Source organism: Pygocentrus nattereri, chromosome 12, assembly GCF_015220715.1.
Source record: "Pygocentrus nattereri isolate fPygNat1 chromosome 12, fPygNat1.pri, whole genome shotgun sequence".
NCBI classification, from domain to species: Eukaryota; Metazoa; Chordata; class Actinopteri; order Characiformes; family Serrasalmidae; genus Pygocentrus; species Pygocentrus nattereri.
This window is the reverse complement of record NC_051222.1, coordinates 37,184,861-37,211,770: the sequence shown is the minus strand read 5'-3', so window position 1 is coordinate 37,211,770 and position 26,910 is coordinate 37,184,861. Positions and strand designations below refer to the sequence as shown.

Here is a 26,910-nt window from a genome sequence, read left to right as displayed (position 1 = left end):
AGCGCACTTGTCCAGAGCGGTGGGCAGCCCTATTCGTTGTGCCTGGGAAGCAGTTGGGGGTTAGGTGGGCACTGACTTTACACATTTATGCATTATACACATTAATGCATTATAATAACAATTCATAATGTTCAATAAACATAGCTATAAAATGTAATTCATTTTTTGCTAAATATTTGTAACCACGTTTATAATGCCTTATGAATGCATTATAACAAGCTATAAATATGTTTATAGATGCTTACAAACATGTTCATAGAAAGTTTCACCCTCAAAATGGACTTTTTATACACGGAAGCTTCACTATACAGAAGTTCCGTAACACTTTCTATGAATGTCACGTGGTAGAAAAATGATCGTTCTACTCTGTTCAAGCAAAAGCTTCGTTATATAACACAGCTTAAGCACCGTTGTCCAACACTGTTGTTTTATACGGCCACATATGGTCATAGCAAGTAGAGCTGGCAAAAGACCCATTTATATGTTTATGCACAGCTAAGCAGTGTCATTATACTTTCTGGAAAACAGGATGCGTCAGCAAAGTATCTACCGAAACTGCGACTTGGCTGTTCTTGGCTGATGTCCTTGGTCTGTTTAAACCTTGTTTACCCTGAATAAGTTGAGCATTTGCATTTAGACATCGTTCTGCAGGTAACTGCTCCCTTGCTTGAAGAATAAAGACTTTACAGACATCAGTGGTCACGGACTGATTATTTAAAGGGAGTTTTCCTGTCATTACATTTGTAAGCTTTTATAAACACATTTATAACATGTTATAATGCATTTATAATGCACTATAAACATGGTTATAGATCTTTATAAGAATGACTTACACTGCATTGCACTTTATAGCTATGTTTTGTACTTTATGAATTGTTAAAATAATGCATTATAAACAGTGTTAATAATATGTTATACTGTCAGTGCCAAAGAAGTCAGTTCCAGCTTGGAGAGCGTAAACTAAAAAGACAAATACAAAGTTTATTTACGGGATTTGCGGTATTATTTCTTGCCTTTGGTGCTGTTTGGGCCCTTCAAGGCTTCAGTCTTGAATTTTGAGATGCTCCAAACTGGCCATCCAGCCTAGAATCACTGCTACACTGAGTGTCAGGCTAACGGTGGTGAACAAATATGACTTATGAGGTCTTATTTGATATGAACGGTACTTATAATGCATTATTATGACAATTCATAATGTGTAATAAGCATAGTTATAATGTGTAATGCATTTTTATAAACGTTTATAGCCGTGGTTATGATGCCTTTATGAATTCATTATAACATATTATGAATGTGTTTATAGTTGCTTACAAGCATGACATTCATAAAGTGTTGCCAAAAGTTCTTCTGATCAGTGCCATGTTGCAAAGTAAGGCCATTAGAACCCTCCGGTTCAATTCCTTTAGTGGAAACTAAACCACTGAACTTCTCCCTGAACACATTTGACATGAACACAGGATGAAAGAGGGAGTTATGAATAAGTCTGAGTTCTTACGGAGATGATCATCAGATGTTTCTGCTGCTGGTGCTGCTATTATGGCCCAGTCGGTTGTAGCTGTAGTTGGTTCCATGGTTGTGCTTGGAGTTTCTGGTAGTGCAGTTGTTTTTTCTTTACTGTGTTTAAGCAGCCATGCTGTTGTAACCCATGCAGAATGTTTCTTTCCTGTATATAGTGAGATTCTTACTTGGGGAGAAATTGGGGGTTAAGTGTCTTGCTCAAGGACACCTCAATCATGGACTGTCGGCACTGGGGATTGAACCATTCGGTCGCAGGGCCAGTTCCCTAACCTCCTGCCCACTACTGCCTCCTAACTTACAGAGCGTTTCTTTAAAATCTAGTAATTTTACTTGATAAAATTAATAGAAAAAAGTTAAAAACGTCTAGTAATTAGTTAAGATCATTTAATTTGTTGATATCTTTTTTTGCATGTAAGGAATTTTACAGTTTAATTATGTTGTTAGAGATGGGAGAAAGTTAGGAGTCTTGCCCAACGACTCTTATTGGCATAGAATGCTAGACTAGGCAGGAAAGAGAGATGACTGAAGTGACCTTAAATTCAGAATTTGTAATCTCCTGTGTTCTTTGTGCTGTAAAGAGGATGTAAAATCCACTGAGTCTTGCAGTTTTCATATTGTGTAATATTTGATTATGACCTTAAATATGAGTGACCGCTCAATGGTCACAAATGTTTGGGGGGGGGGGGGGGTGTCTTAATTCAGACATAATAATTTTCAAAACTTGATTCAAAGGAAAGGCAAATGTTATGAACCTCATCACTGACCAGCAGATGAATGTCAACCAGTATTACAGTTTACAATAACCTTATATTATCTACAAATATATAATAATGTAGTAACAGCTATTTGGAACCTTAAAGTGAAGCCTAAACCATTGAATTCCTGCCTGAACACATTTACTGTGAACATGGAATGAAAGAGGGAGATATGAGTAGTGACTGAATTCTTACTGAGATGCTCACCAGTTGTTTCTGCCACTGGTGCTGTTGACGTGGTCCAGTAGGTTGAAGCTGTAGTTGGTTCCGTAGTTGTGCTTGGAGTTTCTGGTAGCACTGTTGATTTTTCTATTGAGCGTTAAAAAGATAGAATCACAATGTGAAGCATCAGCCTTTACGATGTAGAAGTTCATCTAAAAACAGACTTGATCTACTGAAAGTTCTGCCCCGTCCCTGAGTGACTAGGTGTTGTGTGCTGCTGTGGTTTCTCTCTGTCTGTCTCTCTCTCTCTCTCTCTCTCTCTCTCTCTGTCTCTCTCTCTCCCTCTCTCTCTCTCTCTCTCTCTCTCTCTCTCTCTCTCTGTCTCTCTCTCTCTCTCTCTCTCTCTCTCTCTCTCTCTCTCTCTCTGTCTCTCTCTCTCCCTCTCTCCCTCTCTCTCTCTCTCTCTCTCTCTCTCTCTCTCTCTCTCTGTCTCTCTCTCTCTCTCTCTCTCTCTCTCTCTCTCTCTCTCTCTGTCTCTCTCTCTCTCTCTCTCTCTCTCTCTCTCTCTCTCTCTCTCTGTCTCTCTCTCTCCCTCTCTCTCTCTCTCTCTCTCTCTCTCTCTCTCTGTCTCTCTCTCTCTCTCTCTCTCTCTCTCTCTCTCTCTGTCTCTCTCTCTCCCTCTCTCTCTCTCTCTCTCTCTCTCTCTCTCTCTCTCTCTCTCTCTCTGTCTCTCTCTCTCTCTCTCTCTCTCTCTCTGTCTCTCTCTGTATCTCTCTCCCTCTCTCTCTCCGTATCTCTCTCCCTCCCTCTCTCTCTCTCTCTCTCTCTCTCTCTCTCTATCTCTCTCCCTCTCTCTCTCCGTATCTCTCTCCCTCCCTCTCTCTCTCTCTCTCTCTCTCTCTCTCTGTCTCTCTCTCTCCCTCTCTCTCTCTCTCTCTCTCTCTCTCTCTCTCTGTCTCTCTCTCTCTCTCTCTCTCTGTCTCTCTCTGTATCTCTCTCCCTCTCTCTCTCCGTATCTCTCTCCCTCCCTCTCTCTCTCTCTCTCTCTCTCTCTCTCTCTATCTCTCTCCCTCTCTCTCTCCGTATCTCTCTCCCTCCCTCTCTCTCTCTCTCTCTCTCTCTCTCTCTCTCTCTCTCTCTCTCTCCCTCCCTCTCTCTCTCTCTCTCTCTCTCTCTCTCTCTCTCTCTCTCTCTGTCTCTCTCTCTAGGATATTAGGAGTCTTACAGTTACAAAGGTAGGAGAATGTAATGTGCCCATATACTCTAAGTTAGTGTTTTTGCTGGCTGGGTGGGGGGGCATATGTATTTATTCAGAGTTCATACTAATTTTCAGTGCTTGATTCAAAGTTAATGTATCTCACCGTTAACCTGTAGCTGAATCTCTCTGAAGTAGGAGTAATAAAGTACCGACTTCTCATTCTTCCACACTCCACACAGATAAAGTCCTCCATCATCTTCTCTCACATCACTGATGTTCACACTGAAGACGTTAGAGCTTCTGTCATCAAAGATGGAGAATCTGTCTTTCTGCTCTTTCTGAGCCTCTTTTTCCGTATAAATGATCACTTTAACAATAGTTTGATTATTGAGGTTGATTAACCGCTTGCTGTTTGTCTTCAGCTCCTCTGGATAGCTACATTTGAAGGTGGCCGTCTCTCCCAGATAAGCTTTTATTCTTTTAATTCCCCCACAACAAGAATCTGTGAATCATATAGAGAACCATATGTAAAACTAGATTTCACGAATCAGTTCAGTACTAATGCTTTAAGCCTCAGTATGAGCTACGTCTCATTTTTATATTGTTAGGTTTAAATCAGTTTAAACAGGTTAAAAACTCTCACCATTCTGAACGGTCAGCTTGATGTCCTTATGCTTCCCATTCCCAACTCCAAATCTGTACACGGCAGAATCCTGAGGCTTCAGCTCTCTGATCAACACTGTAAAGTTGCCTGCTGTATTTGAATACATCTTGAATCTCCCGCTAGTAACAGCATTGCTCTGAGTCTGGTCCTTTATTATATTGACGCAGCCACTTTGTTCCATCTTGCACATGTATCTTGTATTGTCTACATCCCACTGTAGATTAGGGAGTAATGTGATGCTTCCTGCTAAATAGCCGAACACTTGACCTGCCAATCAAAAATAGAAATGCAAGGTACTCACTGAAGGTACCCTCTGAACACAGAAACACAGTTCAAAAGAAGTATGTGATAAAGTGTGAAATGCTAATAGAAACAGAAAGCGACGACTAGTGAAACCTCTTAGAACTCTACCAAATTGAAAAGGTTCTAAAACGATATTTGATGGTTTTTCCTTGTCAACTCATAAAGCCACATACATTTTCAGCTGGAGACGGGCAGGCATCTAGCATAAGTCTAGCATACACATGTATGCATTATAATAACAATTCATAATGTTCAATAAACATAGCTATAAAATGTAATTCATTTTTTTGCTAAATATTTGTAACCACGTTTATAATGCCTTATGAATGCATTATAACAAGCTATAAATATGTTTATAGATGCTTATAAACACGTTCATAGAAAGTTTCACCCTCAAAATTGACTTTTTATACACGGAAGCTTCACTATACAGAAGTTCCGTAACACTTTCTATGAATGTCACGTGGTAGAAAAATGATCATTCTACTCTGTTCAAGCAAAAGCTTCGTTATATAACACAGCTTAAGCACCGTTGTCCAACACTGTTGTTTTATACGGCCACATATGGTCATAGCAAGTAGAGCTGGCAAAAGACCCATTTATATGTTTATGCACAGCTAAGCAGTGTCATTATACTTTCTGGAAAACAGGATGCGTCAGCAAAGTATCTACCGAAACTGCGACTTAGCTGTTCTTGGTCTGTTTAAACTTTGTTTAACCTGAATAAGTTGAGCATTTGCATTTACACATTGTTCTGCATGTAACCGCTCCCTTGCTTGAAGAATAAAGACTTTACAGACATGGGTGGTTTTTATTTACAGGGAATAAAGGTTTTTATTTATTGTTTTACACCGGTGGTGATTAATTAAAATGAATTTTCCTGTCATCATGTTTGTAAGCGTTTATAACGTTATAATTAATTAATAAGACATTATAAACATGGTTATAAATCTTTATAAGTATGACGTATGCTGCATTACACTTTATAGCTATGTTTTGTACATTATGAATTGTTAAAATAATGCATTATAAACAGTGTTAATAATATGTTATACTGTCAGTGCCACAGAAGTCAGTTCCAGCTTGGAGAGCGTAAACTAAAAAGACAAATACAAAGTTTATTTATGGGATTTGCGGTATTATTTCTTGCCTTTGGTGCTGTTTGGGCCCTTCAAGGCTTCAGTCTTGAATTTTGAGATGCTCCAAACTGGCCGTCCAGCCTAGAATCACTGCTACACTGAGCTTTTCTTACCCAGCATCTCACTTTAAATGCTACATTACATCACAGCAAATCAAGTACCCATCAGCCCCTCCGCTGAACCCCCTCTGTCATTACACTGAATGTGGAGTGAAGGCCTGGAGAGTGTAAAGTCGAGATAGTGAAATGCTGTCATTGTTATTTGTTCCCTCACTGGTTCTAACGTCAAGGGCTAGAACCCTTCACTCTGTAACACTACATTACAGCAATGCTGGTTTCTGCTGGCGTTCTATTGGATATGCAGTGTTAAGTCAGTGTCAGGCTAACGGTGGTGAACATTAACGGTGTTGAACATTTGACTTTCCCTCATTTGGTGAAACTCTGATGTTGCTCTAGTTTAAACTCTGACGTTTGAAGCCTGTAATGAGCTTTATTGTGTTTTAGTGTTTCAGTAAATCCTTCAGTAAATACGTCAACTTGAAGCCTCGGTCTAAACCCTGGAGGAGGCTTTAGTCCAGTACGCTTCACTTTACTTAGAGTGGACAAATACAACTTATGAGGTCTTATTTGATATGAACGGTACTTATTATTATGACAATTCATAATGTGTACTAAGCATGGTTATAATGTGTAATGCATTTTTATAAACGTTTATAGCCATGGTTATGGTGCCTTTATGAATTCATTATAACATGTTATGAATGTGTTTATAGTTGCTTACAAGCATGACATTCATAAAGTGTTGCCAAAAGTTCTTCTGATCAGTGCCATGTTGCAAAGTAAGGCCATTAGAACCCTCCGGTTCAATTCCTTTAGTGGAAACTAAACCACTGAACTTCTCCCTGAACACATTTGACATGAACACAGGATGAAAGAGGGAGTTATGAATAAGTCTGAGTTCTTACGGAGATGATCATCAGATGTTTCTGCTGCTGGTGCTGCTATTATGGCCCAGTCGGTTGTAGCTGTAGTTGGTTCCATGGTTGTGCTTGGAGTTTCTGGTAGTGCAGTTGTTTTTTCTTTACTGTGTTTAAGCAGCCATGCTGTTGTAACCCGTGCAGAATGTTTCTTTCCTGTATATAGTGAGATTCTTACTTGGTGAAATTAATAATGAGTAAAAATGTCTAGAAATAATCTTATCAGCTTATAACTTCAGCATGAGAAATATTAGATATATTGATTAGATTTAAGGTCATTTTATTTAAAAGTGGTATTACCCCCTACCCTACACCCAATCCAGATGACCGAAATGATCCTAAACTCAGACTTTGTAACTTCTTCTGTTCCCGGTGGTCGAAAGAGGATCTGAAACCTCTGAATCTTATTTTTATTTTGAGTAATATTTGATTTGAAAGTGAAACTGGAGTGTCAGCTCATTCCATCACGTTTATGGCATTTGGCAGACACTCTTATCCAGAGCAAATTACAATTTGATTACTTTTCTTTACACAAGTAGGTGAAGGTAGGGTTAGGAGTCTTGCCCAAGGACTCTTGGCAAAAATACTCAACTGATGCTGTTGTAAGTTTTTTAAGTTATTTTTTTTTTTTAAAGTTTTTAAGTGATTTTTTTTTTTTATTTTACTTGATAAAATTACTAGAAAAAAGTTAAAAATGTCTAGTAATACGTTCATTTAATTTGTTGATATCTTTTTTTGCATGTCAGGAATTTTACAGTTTAATTATGTTAGTGATGGGAGAAAGTTAGGAGTCTTGCCCAACGACTCTTAATGGTATAGAATGCTAGACTAGGCAGGAAAGAGAGATGATGGAAGTGACCTTAAATTCAGAATTTGTAATCTCCTGTGTTCTTTGTGCTGTAAAGAGGATGTAAAATCCACTGAGTCTTGCAGTTTTCATATTGTGTAATATTTGATTTTGACCTTAAATATGAGTGACCGCTCAATGGTCACAAATGTTTGGGGGGGGGGGGGGGTGTCTTAATTCAGACATAATAATTTTCAAAACTTGATTCAAAGGAAAGGCAAATGTTATGAACCTCATCACTGACCAGCAGATGAATGTCAACCAGTATTACAGTTTACAATAACCTTATATTATCTACAAATATATAATAATGTAGTAACAGCTATTTGGAACCTTAAAGTGGAGCCTAAACCATTGAATTCCTGCCTGAACACATTTACTGTGAACATGGAATGAAAGAGGGAGATATGAGTAGTGACTGAATTCTTACTGAGATGCTCACCAGTTGTTTCTGCCACTGGTGCTGTTGACGTGGTCCAGTAGGTTGAAGCTGTAGTTGGTTCCGTAGTTGTGCTTGGAGTTTCTGGTAGCACTGTTGATTTTTCTATTGAGCGTTAAAAAGATAGAATCACAATGTGAAGCATCAGCCTTTACGATGAAGAGGTTCATCTAAAAACAGACTTGATCTACTGAAAGTTCTGCCCCGTCCCTGAGTGACTAGGTGTTGTGTGCTGCTGTGGTTTCTCTCTGTCTGTCTCTCTCTCTCTCTCTCTCTCTCTCTCTCTCTCTCTCTCTCTCTCTCTCTCTCTCTCTCTCTCTCTCTCTCTCTCTCTCTCTCTCTCTCTCTCTCTCTCTCTCTCTCTCTCTCTCTCTCTCTGTCTCTCTCTCTAGGATATTAGGAGTCTTACAGTTACAAAGGTAGGAGAATGTAATGTGCCCATATACTCTAAGTTAGTGTTTTTGCTGGCTGGGTGGGGGGGCATATGTATTTATTCATAGTTCATACTAATTTTCAATGCTTGATTCAAAGTTAATGTATCTCACCGTTAACCTGTAGCTGAATCTCTCTGAAGTAGGAGTAATAACGCACCGACTTCTCATTCTTCCACACTCCACACAGATAAAGTCCTCCATCATCTTCTCTCACATCACTGATGTTCACACTGAAGACGTTAGAGCTTCTGTCATCAAAGATGGAGAATCTGTCTTTCTGCTCTTTCTGAGCCTCTTTTTCCGTATAAATGATCACTTTAACAATAGTTTGATTATTGAGGTTGATTAACCGCTTGCTGTTTGTCTTCAGCTCATCTGGATAGCTACATTTGAAGGTGGCCGTCTCTCCCAGATAAGCTTTTATTCTTTTAATTCCCCCACAACAAGAATCTGTGAATCATATAGAGAACCATATGTAAAACTAGATTTCACGAATCAGTTCAGTACTAATGCTTTAAACCTCAGTATGAGCTACGTCTCATTTTTATATTGTTAGGTTTAAATCAGTTTAAACAGGTTAAAAACTCTCACCATTCTGAACAGTCAGCTTGATGTCCTTATGCTTCCCATTCCCAACTCCAAATCTGTACACGGCAGAGTCCTGAGGCTTCAGCTCTCTGATCAACACTGTAAAGTTGCCTGCTGTATTTGAATACATCTTGAATCTCCCGCTAGTAACAGCATTGCTCTGAGTCTGGTCCTTTATTATATTGACGCAGCCACTTTGTTCCATCTTGCACATGTATCTTGTATTGTCTACATCCCACTGTAGATTAGGGAGTAAAGTGATGCTTCCTGCTAAATAGCCAAACACTTGACCTGCCAATCAAAAAGGGAAATGCAAGGTACTCACTGAAGGTACCCTCTGAACATAGAAACACAGTTCAAAAGAAGTATGTGATAAAGTGTGAAATGCTAATAGAAACAGAAAGCGACGACTAGTGAAATCTCTTAAAACTCTACCAAATTGAAAAGGTTCTAAAACGATATTTGATGGTTTTTCCTTGTCAACTCATAAAGCCACATACATTTTCAGCTGGAGACGGGCAGGCATCTAGCATCAGTCTAGCATACACATGTATGCATTATAATAACAATTCATAATGTTCAATAAACATAGCTATAAAATGTAATTCATTTTTTTGCTAAATATTTGTAACCACGTTTATAATGCCTTATGAATGCATTATAACAAGCTATAAATATGTTTATAGATGCTTATAAACACGTTCATAGAAAGTTTCACCCTCAAAATTGACTTTTTATACACGGAAGCTTCACTATACAGAAGTTCCGTAACACTTTCTATGAATGTCACGTGGTAGAAAAATGATCATTCTACTCTGTTCAAGCAAAAGCTTCGTTATATAACACAGCTTAAGCACCGTTGTCCAACACTGTTGTTTTATACGGCCACATATGGTCATAGCAAGTAGAGCTGGCAAAAGACCCATTTATATGTTTATGCACAGCTAAGCAGTGTCATTATACTTTCTGGAAAACAGGATGCGTCAGCAAAGTATCTACCGAAACTGCGACTTAGCTGTTCTTGGTCTGTTTAAACTTTGTTTAACCTGAATAAGTTGAGCATTTGCATTTACACATTGTTCTGCATGTAACCGCTCCCTTGCTTGAAGAATAAAGACTTTACAGACATGGGTGGTTTTTATTTACAGGGAATAAAGGTTTTTATTTATTGTTTTACACCGGTGGTGATTAATTAAAATGAATTTTCCTGTCATCATGTTTGTAAGCGTTTATAACGTTATAATTAATTAATAAGACATTATAAACATGGTTATAAATCTTTATAAGTATGACGTATGCTGCATTACACTTTATAGCTATGTTTTGTACATTATGAATTGTTAAAATAATGCATTATAAACAGTGTTAATAATATGTTATACTGTCAGTGCCAAAGAAGTCAGTTCCAGCTTGGAGAGCGTAAACTAAAAAGACAAATACAAAGTTTATTTATGGGATTTGCGGTATTATTTCTTGCCTTTGGTGCTGTTTGGGCCCTTCAAGGCTTCAGTCTTGAATTTTGAGATGCTCCAAACTGGCCGTCCAGCCTAGAATCACTGCTACACTGAGCTTTTCTTACCCAGCATCTCACTTTAAATGCTACATTACATCACAGCAAATCAAGTACCCATCAGCCCCTCCGCTGAACCCCCTCTGTCATTACACTGAATGTGGAGTGAAGGCCTGGAGAGTGTAAAGTCGAGATAGTGAAATGCTGTCATTGTTATTTGTTCCCTCACTGGTTCTAACGTCAAGGGCTAGAACCCTTCACTCTGTAACACTACATTACAGCAATGCTGGTTTCTGCTGGCGTTCTATTGGATATGCAGTGTTAAGTCAGTGTCAGGCTAACGGGGGTGAACATTAACGGTGTTGAACATTTGACTTTCCCTCATTTGGTGAAACTCTGATGTTGCTCTAGTTTAAACTCTGACGTTTGAAGCCTGTAATGAGCTTTATTGTGTTTTAGTGTTTCAGTAAATCCTTCAGTAAATACGTCAACTTGAAGCCTCGGTCTAAACCCTGGAGGAGGCTTTAGTCCAGTACGCTTCACTTTACTTAGAGTGGACAAATACAACTTATGAGGTCTTATTTGATATGAACGGTACTTATTATTATGACAATTCATAATGTGTACTAAGCATGGTTATAATGTGTAATGCATTTTTATAAACGTTTATAGCCATGGTTATGGTGCCTTTATGAATTCATTATAACATGTTATGAATGTGTTTATAGTTGCTTACAAGCATGACATTCATAAAGTGTTGCCAAAAGTTCTTCTGATCAGTGCCATGTTGCAAAGTAAGGCCATTAGAACCCTCCGGTTCAATTCCTTTAGTGGAAACTAAACCACTGAACTTCTCCCTGAACACATTTGACATGAACACAGGATGAAAGAGGGAGTTATGAATAAGTCTGAGTTCTTACGGAGATGATCATCAGATGTTTCTGCTGCTGGTGCTGCTATTATGGCCCAGTCGGTTGTAGCTGTAGTTGGTTCCATGGTTGTGCTTGGAGTTTCTGGTAGTGCAGTTGTTTTTTCTTTACTGTGTTTAAGCAGCCATGCTGTTGTAACCCATGCAGAATGTTTCTTTCCTGTATATAGTGAGATTCTTACTTGGGGAGAAATTGGGGGTTAAGTGTCTTGCTCAAGGACACCTCAATCATGGACTGTCGGCACTGGGGATTGAACCATTCGGTCGCAGGGCCAGTTCCCTAACCTCCTGCCCACTACTGCCTCCTAACTTACAGAGCGTTTCTTTAAAATCTAGTAATTTTACTTGATAAAATTAATAGAAAAAAGTTAAAAACGTCTAGTAATTAGTTAAGATCATTTAATTTGTTGATATCTTTTTTTGCATGTAAGGAATTTTACAGTTTAATTATGTTGTTAGAGATGGGAGAAAGTTAGGAGTCTTGCCCAACGACTCTTATTGGCATAGAATGCTAGACTAGGCAGGAAAGAGAGATGACTGAAGTGACCTTAAATTCAGAATTTGTAATCTCCTGTGTTCTTTGTGCTGTAAAGAGGATGTAAAATCCACTGAGTCTTGCCGTTTTCATATTGTGTAATATTTGATTATGACCTTAAATATGAGTGACCGCTCAATGGTCACAAATGTTTGGGGGGGAAATGTCTTAATTCAGACATAATCTTCTTCTTCTTCTTTTGGCTGCTCCCTTTAGGGGTCGCCACAGCGGATCATCTGCCTCCATCTTGCCCTATCCATTGCCTCCTCTACTTTCACACCAACCATCTCCATGTCCACCTTAACTACATCCATAAATCTTCTCTGGTTCTACCTCTTCTCCTTCTACCCGGCAGCTCCATCTCCAACATTCTTTGCCGAATATATCCACTATTCCTCCTCAACACATGTCCAAACCATCTCAACCTGGCCTCTCTGACTTTATCTCCAAACTGCTCCACCTTCACTGTCCTTCTGATCTGCTCATTTCTAATCTTGTCCAGCCTTGTCACTCCCAACGAAAATCTCAGCATCTTCATCTCTGCCACCTCCAGCTCAGCCTCAACCTTCCCTTTCACTCTTGCTGGTATCCTTCTGTCACACATCAGCCCTGACATCCATCTCCAAACACTCCATCCTGCCTGCACCCTCTTCTTAACCTCTTTTCTGCACTGTCCATTGCTCTGGATGGTTGATCCAAGATATTTGAAGTCATCCACCTTTACGACCTCTACTCCTTGCATCTTCACCTTTCCACCTGCCTCCCTCTCATTCACACACATGTATTCTGTCTTATCTCTACTGACCTTCATTCCTCTCCTCTCCTCTCCAGTGCAAACCTCCACCACTCCAGATTCTCTTCCACCTGCTCTCTACTCTGACCACAGATTATAATGTCATCTGCAAACATCATGGTCCATGGAGCCTCTTGCCTGACCTCATCTGTCAACCTGTCCATCACCATTGCAAACAAGAAGGGGCTCAAAGCTGATCCCTGATGTAACCCTACCTTCACCTTGAAACCATTTGTCACTCCAACTGCACACCTCCCCACTGTCTCACTATCCTCATACATGTCCTGCACCACCCTAACATACCTTTCAGCTACACCTGACTTCCTCATACAGTACAACAGTTCCTCTCTTGGCACCCTATCATATGCCTTCTCTAGATCCACAAAGACACAATGCAGCTCCTTCTGACCTTCTCTGTACTTCTCTACCAACACTCTCAATGCAAAAATTGCATCTGTGGTACTCTTTCTGGGCATGAAACCAAACTGCTGCTCACTGATCTGAACCTCTCGCCTTAGCCTTGCTTCAACAACTCTTTCCCATACCTTCATGGTGTGGCTCATCAACTTCATACCTCTGTAGTTACTGCAGCTCTGCACATCACCCTTGTTCTTAAAAATGGGGACCAGTACACTGCTTCTCCACTCATCAGGCATCCTCTCACTCTCCAGGATTCTGTTAAACGACCTGGTTAAAAAGTCCACTGCCTTCTCTCCTCAACATCTCCATACCTCCACAGGTATGTCATCTGGACCAACTGCCTTTCCATTCTTCATCCTTTTTAAAGCTGCCCTCACTTCCACCTCACTAATTCTCTGCACTTCCTGATCCACTATCTCTCCCCCCGTTGTCCTCCTCTCTCTCTCGTTTTCCTCATTCATTAGTTCTTCAAAGTACTCGTTCCATCTACTCATCACTCTCTGTTCACTCACTAGTACATTTCCCTATCTATCCTTTATCACCCTAACCTGCTGTACATCATTTCCAGCTCTATCTCTCTGTTTAGCCAAACGATACAAGTCCTTTACTCCTTCTTTACTGTCCAGCCTCTCATACAGCTCATCATAGGCCTGAGCCTTTGCCTTTGCCACCATTCTTTTTGCTATGTGGCTAGCCTCACAGTACTCCTGCCTACTTCCTTCATCTCTCTGGTTATCCCACTTTTTCTTAGCTGCCTTCTTCTGAATACTCTTCTGGACTTCCTCATTCCACCACCAACTTTCCTTTTCTTCTTTCCTCTGACCAGACGAAACACCCAACAGATTCTTGCCAGTTTCTCTCACCACCTTAGCTGTAGTTTCCCAGTCCTCAGGTAGCTCCTCACTGCCCCCAAGGGCCTGTTGCAATTTTTCCCTGAACTGCCTGCAACCATCCTCCTCCTTCAGCTTCCACCATCTAATCTTTGGCTCTGTCTTCACTCTCTTCCTCTTGTTTGTTTCTAATCTCATACTACAGACAACCACGCTATGCTGCCTTGCTACACTTTCCCGTGGCACCACTTTACAATCTCCAATCTCCTTTAGGTGGCATCTCCTGCTAAGGATATAATCTACCTGTTTGCACTCCCTCCACTCTTGTATGTCACCCTGTGTTCTTCCCTCTTCTGAAAATACGTGTTCACCACAGCCATTTCCATTCTCTTTGCAAAATCTACAACCATCTGACCTTCCGCATTTCACACCATACATACCCAGCACCTCTTCATCCCCTCTGTTCCCTTCACCAACATGTCCATTGAAGTCTGCACCAATCACCAATCTCTCCTCCCTAGGGACACCATCTACCACTTCATCCATCATACGCCAAAATTTCTCTTTCTCCTCTAACTGACAACCAAACTGTGGTGCAAATGAACTGACCACATTCAAAAGTACACCATCAACCTCCAACTTCAGGCTCATGATCCTGTATGACACACTCTTTACATCCAGAACACTTTTCCCAAGCTGTTCCTTTAGGATTATCCTTACTCCATTTCTCTTCCTCTCTGCACCATGATAGAACAGTTTGAATCCACCTCCAATGTTCCTGGCCTTGCTTCCTTTCCATCTGGTCTCCTGAATACACAGAATATCTACCTTCCTTCTCTCCATCATGTCTGCAAGCTCTCTGCCTTTACCAGTCATTGTCCCTATGTTCAGAGTCCCTACTCTAACCTCCTCACTCCTGCGTTTCCTTCTCTCTCGCTGCCTTCTAACCCGCCTTCCTCCTCTCCTCTTTGATGGTCTTCGACATCCAGTAGTCCAATTTCCACCGGCACCCTCCTGGTCAACAGCACCGGAGGCGGTCGTTGTTAACCCGGGCCTCGACCGATCCGGTAAGGTAATAATATTTGTGATCCGCATGATAGTTTTGGCCCTTCCTGGATCGGGGCCTTGTCGTGGCGGAAGGGCTTGTGTAGTCTAGGGTTCTTCAGAGCTAAGTTGTCGGGAGCAATATGCTCCTGGTAGGGTCTCCCAGGGCGAACAGGTCTGGAGTGAAGACCCAGACTAACACGATCCAAAGTTCTCCATGCACATTGGGCACAAGAAATCGTGTACCCTGCCCGGGAAAGGGTCACCGGGACCTACCCCTGGAGCCAGGCCTGGGGGTAGTGTTCCACGGTGAGCGCCTGGTGGCCGGACAGCCCACGTAATCTGGCCGGGCTCAGCCCGAAGAGGCAACGTGGGGAGGCCATGTAGGCCCACCACCCGCAAGGTCCAGCATGGGGGAGCGGTGCAGTGCCATATTGGCAGTGGGAGTTTGCGTGGAGGCCCTAGTTGGCCTAGGCCCCGGCAGCAGAAACTAGCTCTTGGTACATGGAATATAACCTCACTGGGGGGGAAGGAGCCGGAACTTGTGCAGGAGGTTGAGAGGTACCAACTAGATATAGTTGGGCTCACCTCCACCCACAGTGTCGGCTCTGGAACCAAACTCCTGGATAGGGGTTGGTCTCTCTCCTACTCAGGGGTTGCACAGGGTGAGAGGCGCTGGGCGGGTGTAGGGATACTCACAAGTCCCCGGCTGGTGACCAGGCAGTTGGAGTTTGTCCCAGTGGACGAGAGGGTCGCCTCAATGCGAATTAAAATCGCAGAGAGGAAAACTTTGACTGTTGTCTGTGCGTATGCACCAAACAACAGGTCAGAGTATTCGGCCTTCCTGGAGCGAGTGGGCGGGGTTCTGGAAAGGGTCCCGCCTACAGACTCCACATAGTCCTACTGGGAGACTTCAATGCTCACGTTGGCAATGACTGGGAGACCTGGGGAGGCGTGATTGGGAAGAACGGCCTGCCCGATCTAAACCCGAATGGTGAATTGTTATTGGACTTCTGTGCCAGGCATGGATTGTCCATAACGAACACAAGGATGTTCATAAGTGTACATGGTACCAGAGCTCCTTGGGTCAAAGGTCAATGATCGACTTTGTTGTCGTTTCATCTGACTTGGGACCATATGTTCTGGACACTAGGGTGAAGAGAGGTGCTGAGCTGTCAACTGATCACCATCTGGTGGTAAGTTGGATCAGATGGCAGGGAAGACTGATGGTCAGACCCGGTAGGCCCAAGCGAATAGTGAGGGTGTGCTGGGAACGACTTTCAGAGGCCCCTGTTCAGAATGATTTCAACTCCCACCTCCGGGAGAGCTTTTCTCATGTCCCGGAGGAGGTAGGGGACATGGAGTCTGAATGGACCCTGTTCAAAACCTCCATTGTGGAAGCTGCCAGGCATAGCTGTGGCCAAAAGCTTGTGGGTGCCTGTCGGGGCGGTAACCCAAGAACCTCCTGGTGGACACCGGTGGTGAGGGAGGCCGTCAAGCTGAAGAAAGAGGCCTTTAGGGACTGGTTGGCCCGAAGGACTCCCGATTCAGCAGATAGCACTTTGAGGAACTTCTTAATCCGGGAGACGTGCCTCCCTCACGGGAGTCAGGGCCAGAGGCTTCTGGGGTGTCAAGTTCCATTTCTCTGGTGGAGGTCACTGAGGTAGTTGGTAAGCTCCTCAGTGGTAAGGCACCGGGGGTGGATGAGATTCGTCCAGAAATGCTTAAGGCTCTGGATATTGTGGGGCTGTCATGGCTAACACGCCTTTGCAATATTGCATGGATCTCGGGAACAGTACCCTTGGACTGGCAGACTGGGGTGGTGGTCCCTATTTTTTAAAAGGGGGACCGGAGGGTGTGTGCCAATTATCGGGGTATCACACTGCTCAGCCTTCCTGGGAAAGTCTATGCAAAGGTGCTGGAAAGGAGACTCCGACCGATAGTTGAACCTCAGATTGAGGAGGAACAATGTGGATTCCGACCCGGTCGTGGAACAATGGATCAGCTTTTCACCCTCTCACAGTTTGTTGAGGGGGAATGCGAGTTTGCCAACCCAGTCTACATGTGTTTTGTGGACTTGGAGAAGGCTTATGACCGTGTTCCTCGAGATATCTTGTGGGAGGTCCTCCGGGAGTATGGGGTGCCGGGGCTACTACTCCGGGCTATCCAATCTCTGTACTACCGGAGTGAGAGCTGTGTCCGTATACTCGGCATTAAGTCAGACTCCTTCAGGGTTAGCGTTGGACTTCGCAAGGGTTGTGCTCTGTCTCCACTCTTGTTCATGATATTCATGGACAGAGTGTCAGGGCGTAGCATGGGTCAGGAGGGCATTATGTGTGGAGGCCGGAGGGTGGCGTCTCTGCTATTTGCAGATGATGTTGTTCTTTTGGCTGAATCACATGGATGCCTCCAACGTTCGCTGGAGCGGTTTGCAGCTGAGTGTGAAGCGGTTGGTATGCGGATCAGCACCTCCAAGACACTGAGTCCATGGTCTTGGCCCTGAAAAAGGATGGCATGCCCACTCCAGGTAAGGTGAAAGGACCTGCCCCAGGTGGAGGAGTTTAAGTATCTTGGGGTCTTGTTCACGAGTGATGGGAAGAGGCTACACGCTCTGCGATAGAGTGAGGAGCTCGGTCATCCGGAAGGAGCTCAGAGTAGAGCCACTACTCCTCCGCATTGAGAGGAGCCAGCTGAGGTGGTTCGGGCATCTGATCCGGATGCCCCCTGGACGCCTCCCGGTGGGGGTGTTCCAGGCACGGCCTACCGGGACAAGACCCCGGGGTCGCCCTAGGACCCGCTGGAGGGATTATGTCTCCAAGTTGGCCTGGGAGCGGCTTGGGGTCCCCGGGAATGAGCTGGAGGAAGTTGCGGGGGACAGGGTCATCTGGGATTCTCTGATCTCCCAACTGCTACCGCGACCCTATTTGGACTAGCGGGCAACGACGATGATGATGATAGTTTTGGCACAAGTTTTACACCAGATGCCCTTCCTCCGGATGCCCTTCCTTTTACACCAGACGCAACCCTCACCATTTATCCGGGCTTGGGACCGGCACCAGAAGTACACAAAGTACACCCCTAATGGCTGGTTCATTCAGACATAATAATTTTCAAAACTTGATTCAAAGGACACCCAGCTGGCCTGGGAGCGCCTCGGAATCCCCCTTGGAGAGCTAGTGGAAGTGGCTTGGGAAAGGGAGGTCTGGGCCTCATTGCTTAGGATGCTGCCCCCGCGACCCAAACCCCGGAGAAGCGGAAGATAATGGATGGATGGATGGATGGATGGATGATTCAAAGGAAAAGCAAATGTTATGAACCTCATCACTGACCAGCAGATGAATGTCAACCAGTATTACAGTTTACAATAACCTTATATTAACTACAAATATATAATAATGTATTAACAGCTATTTGGAACCTTAAAGTGGAGCCTAAACCATTGAATTCCTGCCTGAACACATTTACTGTGAACATGGAATGAAAGAGGGAGATATGAGTAGTGACTGAATTCTTACTGAGATGCTCACCAGTTGTTTCTGCCACTGGTGCTGTTGACGTGGTCCAGTAGGTTGAAGCTGTAGTTGGTTCCGTAGTTGTGCTTGGAGTTTCTGGTAGCACTGTTGATTTTTCTATTGAGCGTTAAAAAGATAGAATCACAATGTGAAGCATCAGCCTTTACGATGTAGAGGTTCATCTAAAAACAGACTTGATCTACTGAAAGTTCTGCCCCGTCCCTGAGTGACTAGGTGTTGTGTGCTGCTGTGGTTTCTCTCTGTCTCTCTCTCTCTCTGTCTCTCTCTCTCTGTCTCTCTCTCTCCCTCTCTCTCTGTATCTCTCTGTATCTCTCTCCCTCTCTCTCTCCGTATCTCTCTCCCTCCCTCTCTCTCTCTCTCTCTCTCTCTCTCTCTCTCTCTCTCTCTCTCTGTCTCTCTCTCTAGGATATTAGGAGTCTTACAGTTACAAAGGTAGGAGAATGTAATGTGCCCATATACTCTAAGTTAGTGTTTTTGCTGGCTGGGTGGGGGGGCATATGTATTTATTCAGAGTTCATACTAATTTTCAATGCTTGATTCAAAGTTAATGTATCTCACCGTTAACCTGTAGCTGAATCTCTCTGAAGTAGGAGTAATAACGCACCGACTTCTCATTCTTCCACACCCACACTCCACACAGATAAAGTCCTCCATCATCTTCTGTCACATCACTGATGTTCACACTGAAGACGTTAGAGCTTCTGTCATCAAAGATGGAGAATCTGCCATTCTGCTCTTTCTGAGCCTCTTTTCCAGTGTAAATGATCTCTTTAACAATAGTTTGATTATTGAGGTTGATTAAGTACTTGTAGTTTGTCTTGAGCTCCTCTGGATAGCTACATTTGAAGGTGGCCGTCTCTCCCAGATAAGCTTTCATTTTTCCAATTCCCCCACAACAAGAATCTGTCAGTTATATAAACAAACAAGCTACAGTTCATGAATCAGTTCAGTACTAGCCCTTTAAACCTCAGTATGCTTTAGAGCAAAGACTCCTTTTTATATTGTTAGGTTTAAATCAGCTTAAACAGGTTAAAAACTCTCACCATTCTGAACGGTCAGCTCAATGTCCTTATGCTTCCCATTCCCAACTCCAAATCTGTACACGGCAGAGTCCTGAGGCTTCAGCTCTCTGATCAACACTGTAAAGTTGCCTGCTGTATTTGAATACATCTTGAATCTCCCGCTAGTAACAGACTTGCTCTGAGTCTGGTCCTTTATTATATTGACGCAGCCACTTTGTTCCATCTTGCACATGTATCTTGTATTGTTTACATCCCACTGTAGAGTAGGGAATAAAATGACACTTCCTCCTGAATAGGCAAACACTTGACCTGCCAATCAAAAAGGGAAATGCAAGGTACTCACTGAAGGTACCCTCTGAACATAGAAACACAGTTCAAAAGAAGTATGTGATAAAGTGTGAAATGCTAATAGAAACAGAAAGCGACGACTAGTGAAATCTCTTAAAACTCTACCAAATTGAAAAGGTTCTAAAACGATATTTGATGGTTTTTCCTTGTCAACTCATAAAGCCACATACATTTTCAGCTGGAGACGGGCAGGCATCTAGCATCAGTCTAGCATACACATGTATGCATTATAATAACAATTCATAATGTTCAATAAAATAGCTATAAAATGTAATTCATTTTTTGCTAAATATTTGTAACCACGTTTATAATGCCTTATGAATGCATTATAACAAGCTATAAATATGTTTATAGATGCTTACAAACACATTCATAGAAGGTTTCACCCTCAAAATTGACTTTTTATACACGGAAGCTTCACTATACAGAAGTTCCGTAACACTTTCTATGAATGTCACGTGGTAGAAAAATGATCGTTCTACTCTGTTCAAGCAAAAGCTTCGTTATATAACACAGCTTAAGCACCGTTGTCCAACACTGTTGTTTTATACGGCCACATATGGTCATAGCAAGTAGAGCTGGCAAAAGACCCATTTATATGTTTATGCACAGCTAAGCAGTGTCATTATACTTTCCGGAAAACAGGATGCGTCAGCAAAGTATCTACCGAAACTGCGACTTAGCTGTTCTTGGTCTGTTTAAACTTTGTTTAACCTGAATAAGTTGAGCATTTGCATTTACACATTGTTCTGCATGTAACCGCTCCCTTGCTTGAAGAATAAAGACTTTACAGACATGGGTGGTTTTTATTTAAAGGGAATAAAGGTTTTTATTTATTGTTTTACACTGGTGGTGATTAATTAAAATGAATTTTCCTGTCATCACGTTTGTAAGCGTTTATAACATGTTATAATTCATTAATAAGGCATTATAAACATGGTTATAAATCTTTATAAGTATGACGTATGCTGCATTACACTTTATAGCTATGTTTTGTACTTTATGAATTGTTAAAATAATGCATTATAAACAGTGTTAATAATATGTTATACTGTCAGTGCCAAAGAAGTCAGTTCCAGCTTGGAGAGCGTAAACTAAAAAGACAAAGACAAAGTTTATTTATGGGATTTGCGGTATTATTTCTTGTCTTTGGTGCTGTTTGGGCCCTTCAGGGCTTCAGTCTTGAATTTTGAGATGCTCCAAACTGGCCGTCCAGCCTAGAATCACTGCTACACTGAGCTTTTCTTACCCAGCATCTCACTTTAAATGCTACATTACATCACAGCAAATCAAGTACCCATCAGCCCCTCCGCTGAACCCCCTCTGTCATTACACTGAATGTGGAGTGAAGGCCTGGAGAGTGTAAAGTCGAGATAGTGAAATGCTGTCATTGTTATTTGTTCCCTCACTGGTTCTAACGTCAAGGGCTAGAACCCTTCACTCTGTAACACTACATTACAGCAATGCTGGTTTCTGCTGGCGTTCTATTGGATATGCAGTGTTAAGTCAGTGTCAGGCTAACGGTGGTGAACATTAACGGTGGTGCACATTAACGGTGGTGAACATTCACAGTGGTGAACATTAACGGTGGTGAACATTAACGGTGGTGAACATTCACAGTGGTGAACATTAACGGTGGTGAACATTCACAGTGGTGAACATTAACAGTGGTGAACATTGACTTTCCCACATTGGGTGAAACTCTGATGTTGCTCTAGTTTAAACTCTGACATTTGAAGCCTGTAATGAGCTTTATTGTGTTTTAGTGTTTCAGTAAATCCTTCAGTAAATACTTCAACTTGGAGCCTCAGTCTAAACTCTTTAAACTGGCTTTAGTCCAGTACGCTTCACTTTACTTAGAGTGGACAAATACGACTTATGAGGTCTTATTTGATATGAACGGTACTTATAATGCATTATTATGACAATTCATAATGTGTAATAAGCATGGTTATAATGTGTAATGCATTTTTATAAAAGTTTAAAAGATATAATGAACTTTTACAATATACAGGTCAATATAAAAAAACAGGCTTGATCTACTGAAAGTTGTGCTTTTATTGTGTGCTGCTGTGGTTTAGGTGAAGTTTTTTTTTTATTGTCTGTTTGTTTATTTTTGCGCCTCTCTTTCTCTCCATCTCTTTTTTTGTGTCTCTCTTCCCCCCTAGAAGGAAATGTTGTGCTTATCCAGAGCAATAATGAAGTATCTTGCACCGTTGCCCATTGGGGTCATCAAATTTAATTAATAATTGTACAAGCACATCAGCTTTTTTTGTTAAATGTTACTCTTACTGGCTGACATCAAACTTGGAAAACAGAGAACACAAGTTTACCTGAGTGCTCTTCCTGCAATTCCCTCTCAAGGTGTTTTTATTTTGTTTTTGTGACCAGATGGATAGAGCCACTTCACTTTCCCATGGAACGTGCAAACAACAAGCAGGTTTGACATGAAGGAGGGGACCTTGTGTATGTTGTGGAGCCCTATAGGTATATAGGGCCGGCGGACTCTGGGTATCCGAGTAGAGCCTGAGCCCTGAATCGCATTGCTGGCCTTAAGGAAACCGGACATCCGGACATGGCCAGCGACACGTGGGCATCAAGCTTAAAACATCAGTGTTGAGCAGTAAATTCGACAGGTTGACACGTCTGTACAACCCATTCCTCATAATGTGGCAGGGATTTTCAACAGGAGACAGGTCAGTCTACGCCTGAACTCTTTCATTAAGCAGCCATGCTGTTGTAACCCGTGCAGAATGTTTCTTTCCTGTATATAGTGAGATTCTTACTTGGTGAAATTAATAATGAGTAAAAATGTCTAGAAATAATCTTATCAGCTTACAACGTCAGCATGAGAAATATTAGATATATTGATTAGATTTTAGGTCATTTTATTTATAATATAGTTTATTTACACTTTAGGCATTTTACAGGTGGTTATAGTTACAGAGGTAGGAGGATGTCACATTGGGATTTTACCCAAAGAGTCTTATTAAGAGGGGATTCATATTTCAGCATGCTTTGTAGAGGGCAGTGGTATTACCCCCTACCCTACACACAATCCAGATGACCGAAATGATCCTAAACTCAGACTTTGTAACTTCTTCTGTTCCTGGTGGTCGAAAGAGGATCTGAAACCTCTGAATCTTATTTTTATTTTGAGTAATATTTGATTTGAAAGTGAAACTGGAGTGTCAGCTCATTCCATCAAGTTTATGGCATTTGGCAGACACTCTTATCCAGAGCAAATTACAATTTGATTACTTTTCTTTACACAAGTAGGTGAAGGTAGGGTTAGGAGTCTTAAACCATTGAATTCCTGCCTGAACACCTTTACCGAGAACATGGAATGAAAGAGGGAGATATGAGTAGTGACTGAATTCTTACTGAGATGCTCACCAGTTGTTTCTGCCACTGGTGCTGTTGACGTGGTCCAGTAGGTTGAAGCTGTAGTTGGTTCCGTAGTTGTGCTTGGAGTTTCTGGTAGCACTGTTGATTTTTCTATTGAGCGTTAAAAAGATAGAATCACAATGTGAAGCATCAGCCTTTACGATGAACAGGTTCATCTAAAAACAGACTTGATCTACTGAAAGTTCTGCCCCGTCCCTGAGTGACTAGGTGTTGTGTGCTGCTGTGGTTTCTCTCTCTCTGTCTCTCTCTCTGTCTCTCTCTCTCTCTCTCTCTCTCTCTCTTTCTCTCTGTCTCTCTTTCTCTCTGTCTCTCTCTCTCTGTCTCTTGCTCTCTCTCTCTCTGTCTCTCTCATTGTCTGTCTCTGTCTCTCTCTGTCTCTCTCTCTGTCTCTCTCTGTCTCTCTGTCTGTCTCTCTGTCTCTCTCTCTCTCTGTCCCTCTCTCTGTCTCTCTCTCTCTCTCTCTCTCTCTCTCTTTCTCTCTGTCTCTCTCTCTAGGATATTAGGAGTCTTACAGTTACAAAGGTAGGAGAATGTAATGTGCCCATATACTCTAAGTTAGTGTTTTTGCTGGCTGGGTGGGGGGGCATATGTGTTTATTCAGAGTTCCTACTAATTTTCAATGCTTGATTCAAAGTTAATGTATCTCACCGTTAACCTGTAGCTGAATCTCTCTGAAGTAGGAGTAATAACGCACCGACTTCTCATTCTTCCACACCCACACTCCACACAGATAAAGTCCTCCATCATCTTCTGTCACATCACTGATGTTCACACTGAAGACGTTAGAGCTTCTGTCATCAAAGATGGAGAATCTGCCATTCTGCTCTTTCTGAGCCTCTTTTCCAGTGTAAATGATCGGGCTAACATTGTTCCGGTTATCGAGGTTGATTAACCGCTTGTTCTTTGTCTTGAGCTCCTCTGGATAGCTACATTTGAAGGTGGCTGTCTCTCCCAGATAAGCTTTCATTTTTCCAATTCCCCCACAACAAGAATCTGTGAATCATATAGACAACCATACGTAAAACTAGATTTCACAAATCAGTTCAGTACTAGCCCTTTAAACCTCAGTATGCTTTAGAGCTAAGACTCCTTTTTTATTGTTAGGTTTGAATCAGTTTAAACAGGTTAAAAACTCTCACCATTCTGAACGGTCAGCTCAATGTCCTTATGCTTCCCATTCCCAACTCCAAATCTGTACACGGCAGAGTCCTGAGGCTTCAGCTCTCTGATCAACACTGTAAAGTTGCCTGCTGTATTTGAATACATCTTGAATCTCCCGCTAGTAACAGCATTGCTCTGAGTCTGGTCCTTTATTATATTGACACAGCCACTTTGTTCCATCTTGCACATATATCTTGTATTGTTTACATCCCACTGTAGATTAGGGAGTAATGTGATGCTTCCTGCTAAATAGCCGAACACTTGACCTGCCAATCAAAAATAGAAATGCAAGGTACTCACTGAAGGTACCCTCTGAACACAGAAACACAGTTCAAAAGAAGTATGTGATAAAGTGTGAAATGCTAATAGAAACAGAAAGTGACGACTAGTGAAATCTCTTAGAACTCTACCAAACTGAAAAGGTTCTAAAATGATATTTGATGGTTTTTCCTTGTCAACTCATAAAGCCACATACATTTTCAGCTGGAGACAGGCAGGCATCTAGAATCAGTCTAGCATCTGAATTGTTTCAAATTGAAGAAAATATAAAAATTATATTTAATGTTTTTCATTATCCATGTCTAGTTTGCCCAGAGAGTCTTATTGGTGTGGTGTGGTGTGTTTGCCGTGCAGGAGAACTGAACGACACCCCTACACCAAACGTAGATGACCAAAGTGACCCTAAACTCGGACTCTGTAAAATCCTGTGTTCTCTATGGTCTAAAGAGGATGTGAAATCCACTGAATCCTACATTTTCATTTTGGGTAATATTGATTTTAGCCTTGAGCACAAATGTGAGCTCACTGTTTATAGAAAATAAAAAAGAATACTAAAACTGTCAGGATATGTAGTTCATCTTAATTTTCAAAACTTGAAACAGTAGATTTGAACAAATGTGAAGTTAATGTATCTCACCAGTCACTTGGAGCTGAATCTCTCTGAAGTAGGAATAATAACCCACTGATGTCTCTTTCTTCCACACTCCACACAGATAAACTCCTCCATCATCTTCTGTCACATCGCTGATGTTCACACTGAAGAATTTAGATCTTCTGTCATCAAAGATGGAGAATCTGTCTTTCTGCTCTTTCTGAGCCTCTTTTCCAGTGTAAATGATTGTGTTTTGATTATTGAGGTTGGTTAAGTACTTGTTGTTTGTCTTGAACTCATCTGGATAGCTACATTTGAAGGTGGCCGTCTCTCCCAGATAAGCTTTTATTCTTTTAATTCCCTCACAACAAGAATCTGTCAATCATATAGAGAACCATACGTAAAACTAGAGTTCATGAATCAGTTCAGTATTTGTGTGTTTTTAAGCAGTGTCTAATCATTGTTTTAACAAAAGGTTTTTTATTTATTTATTTATTTTTACACAGGTTAAAAACTCTCACCACTCTGAACGGTCAGCTTGATGTCCTTATACTTTTCATTCCCAACTCCAAATCTGTACACGGCAGAATCCTGTGGGTTCAGCTCTCTGATCAACACTGTAAACTCTCCATCTACATTTGAATACATCTTGAACCTCCCGCTAGTGACAGACTTGCTATTTGTTTGATCTTTTATTACATTCCGGCAGCCAGTTTGTTCCATCCTGCATATATATTTTGTATTGTTTACATCCCACATTAGATCAGGGAATAAAATGACGCTTCCTCCTGAGTAGACAAACACATCAGAGCAGCACACTGGGCCTAGAGAGAAAAGAAAAACGAAACGTCTCACACATGCGAGAACCTCACAGAACCTTCTGTACTTTTCACTCTTGCAGTGTAAACATAACTGTAGCACACAGAACTAACATAGCACCCAATGGAGGAACAAACGATAATAAATAACTGCGCTTGCTGTGGAAGTGGTGAGTAAAGTGAAATATCTGACCTGAGATCAGGTAGAGGATGGAGATGAAGATCTTCATCTTGAGCTGAAGGGTCTTCATTCTGTAATTCAAATCTGCTTTTCCAGATTGAACTTATTCATAATCCTCTGTGTGTCTGTTGCTGCCTCTTCTTCTTTCTGCTGTGGTTGTTTCTGCTGTCTGTAGTTTTCTCACTGCTGTGGCCTCCACCCACCCACGTAAGGGTAAAGTCAAGCTTATGAAGAACTGAAAGCCCATCCCACCACCACCACTGACCAAATACCAGGAAATAAGGCTTGACACGTTGGACTAATCATTGCAGTCTTGATTAGGCTTTTTCAGAATGTGTTGCATACAGAAGCTAAAGATGACCCCTGTTTAGGCTTTCACCATTACTGACCGAAAAGGTAAACTAACAGACATGCATGTTATCTCAGCGAACATGCACACGGTCTTAGCTGCTTGTCCTCCTGGGCGGTGGGTGGTGGTGGTGGGT

The 26,910-nt window shown here is 41.9% G+C and overlaps 1 protein-coding gene across 1 annotated transcript in view; it reads right to left on the bottom strand.

Moving 5' to 3' along the window:
• LOC108417413 overlaps window positions 1–26,574 on the bottom strand; it is a 51,369-nt gene extending 24,795 nt beyond the window's left edge. Inside the window, exons 1-18 of the mRNA XM_037543339.1 lie at window positions 26,438–26,574; window positions 25,948–26,250; window positions 25,472–25,801; window positions 24,534–24,821; window positions 24,043–24,387; window positions 23,371–23,484; window positions 19,660–19,947; window positions 19,175–19,519; window positions 18,599–18,712; window positions 11,454–11,621; window positions 9,027–9,314; window positions 8,547–8,885; window positions 8,005–8,106; window positions 6,704–6,871; window positions 4,277–4,564; window positions 3,797–4,135; window positions 2,469–2,582; window positions 1,496–1,663 (exon numbers count right to left, since the gene is read on the bottom strand). Of these exons, the coding sequence (XP_037399236.1) occupies window positions 1,496–1,663; window positions 2,469–2,582; window positions 3,797–4,135; window positions 4,277–4,564; window positions 6,704–6,871; window positions 8,005–8,106; window positions 8,547–8,885; window positions 9,027–9,314; window positions 11,454–11,621; window positions 18,599–18,712; window positions 19,175–19,519; window positions 19,660–19,947; window positions 23,371–23,484; window positions 24,043–24,387; window positions 24,534–24,821; window positions 25,472–25,801; window positions 25,948–26,250; window positions 26,438–26,495 (4,159 nt within the window). The 5' untranslated portion in view covers window positions 26,496–26,574. The remainder of the gene's footprint in view (window positions 1–1,495; window positions 1,664–2,468; window positions 2,583–3,796; window positions 4,136–4,276; window positions 4,565–6,703; window positions 6,872–8,004; window positions 8,107–8,546; window positions 8,886–9,026; window positions 9,315–11,453; window positions 11,622–18,598; window positions 18,713–19,174; window positions 19,520–19,659; window positions 19,948–23,370; window positions 23,485–24,042; window positions 24,388–24,533; window positions 24,822–25,471; window positions 25,802–25,947; window positions 26,251–26,437) is intronic.
• Window positions 26,575–26,910: the final 336 nt, after the last annotated feature.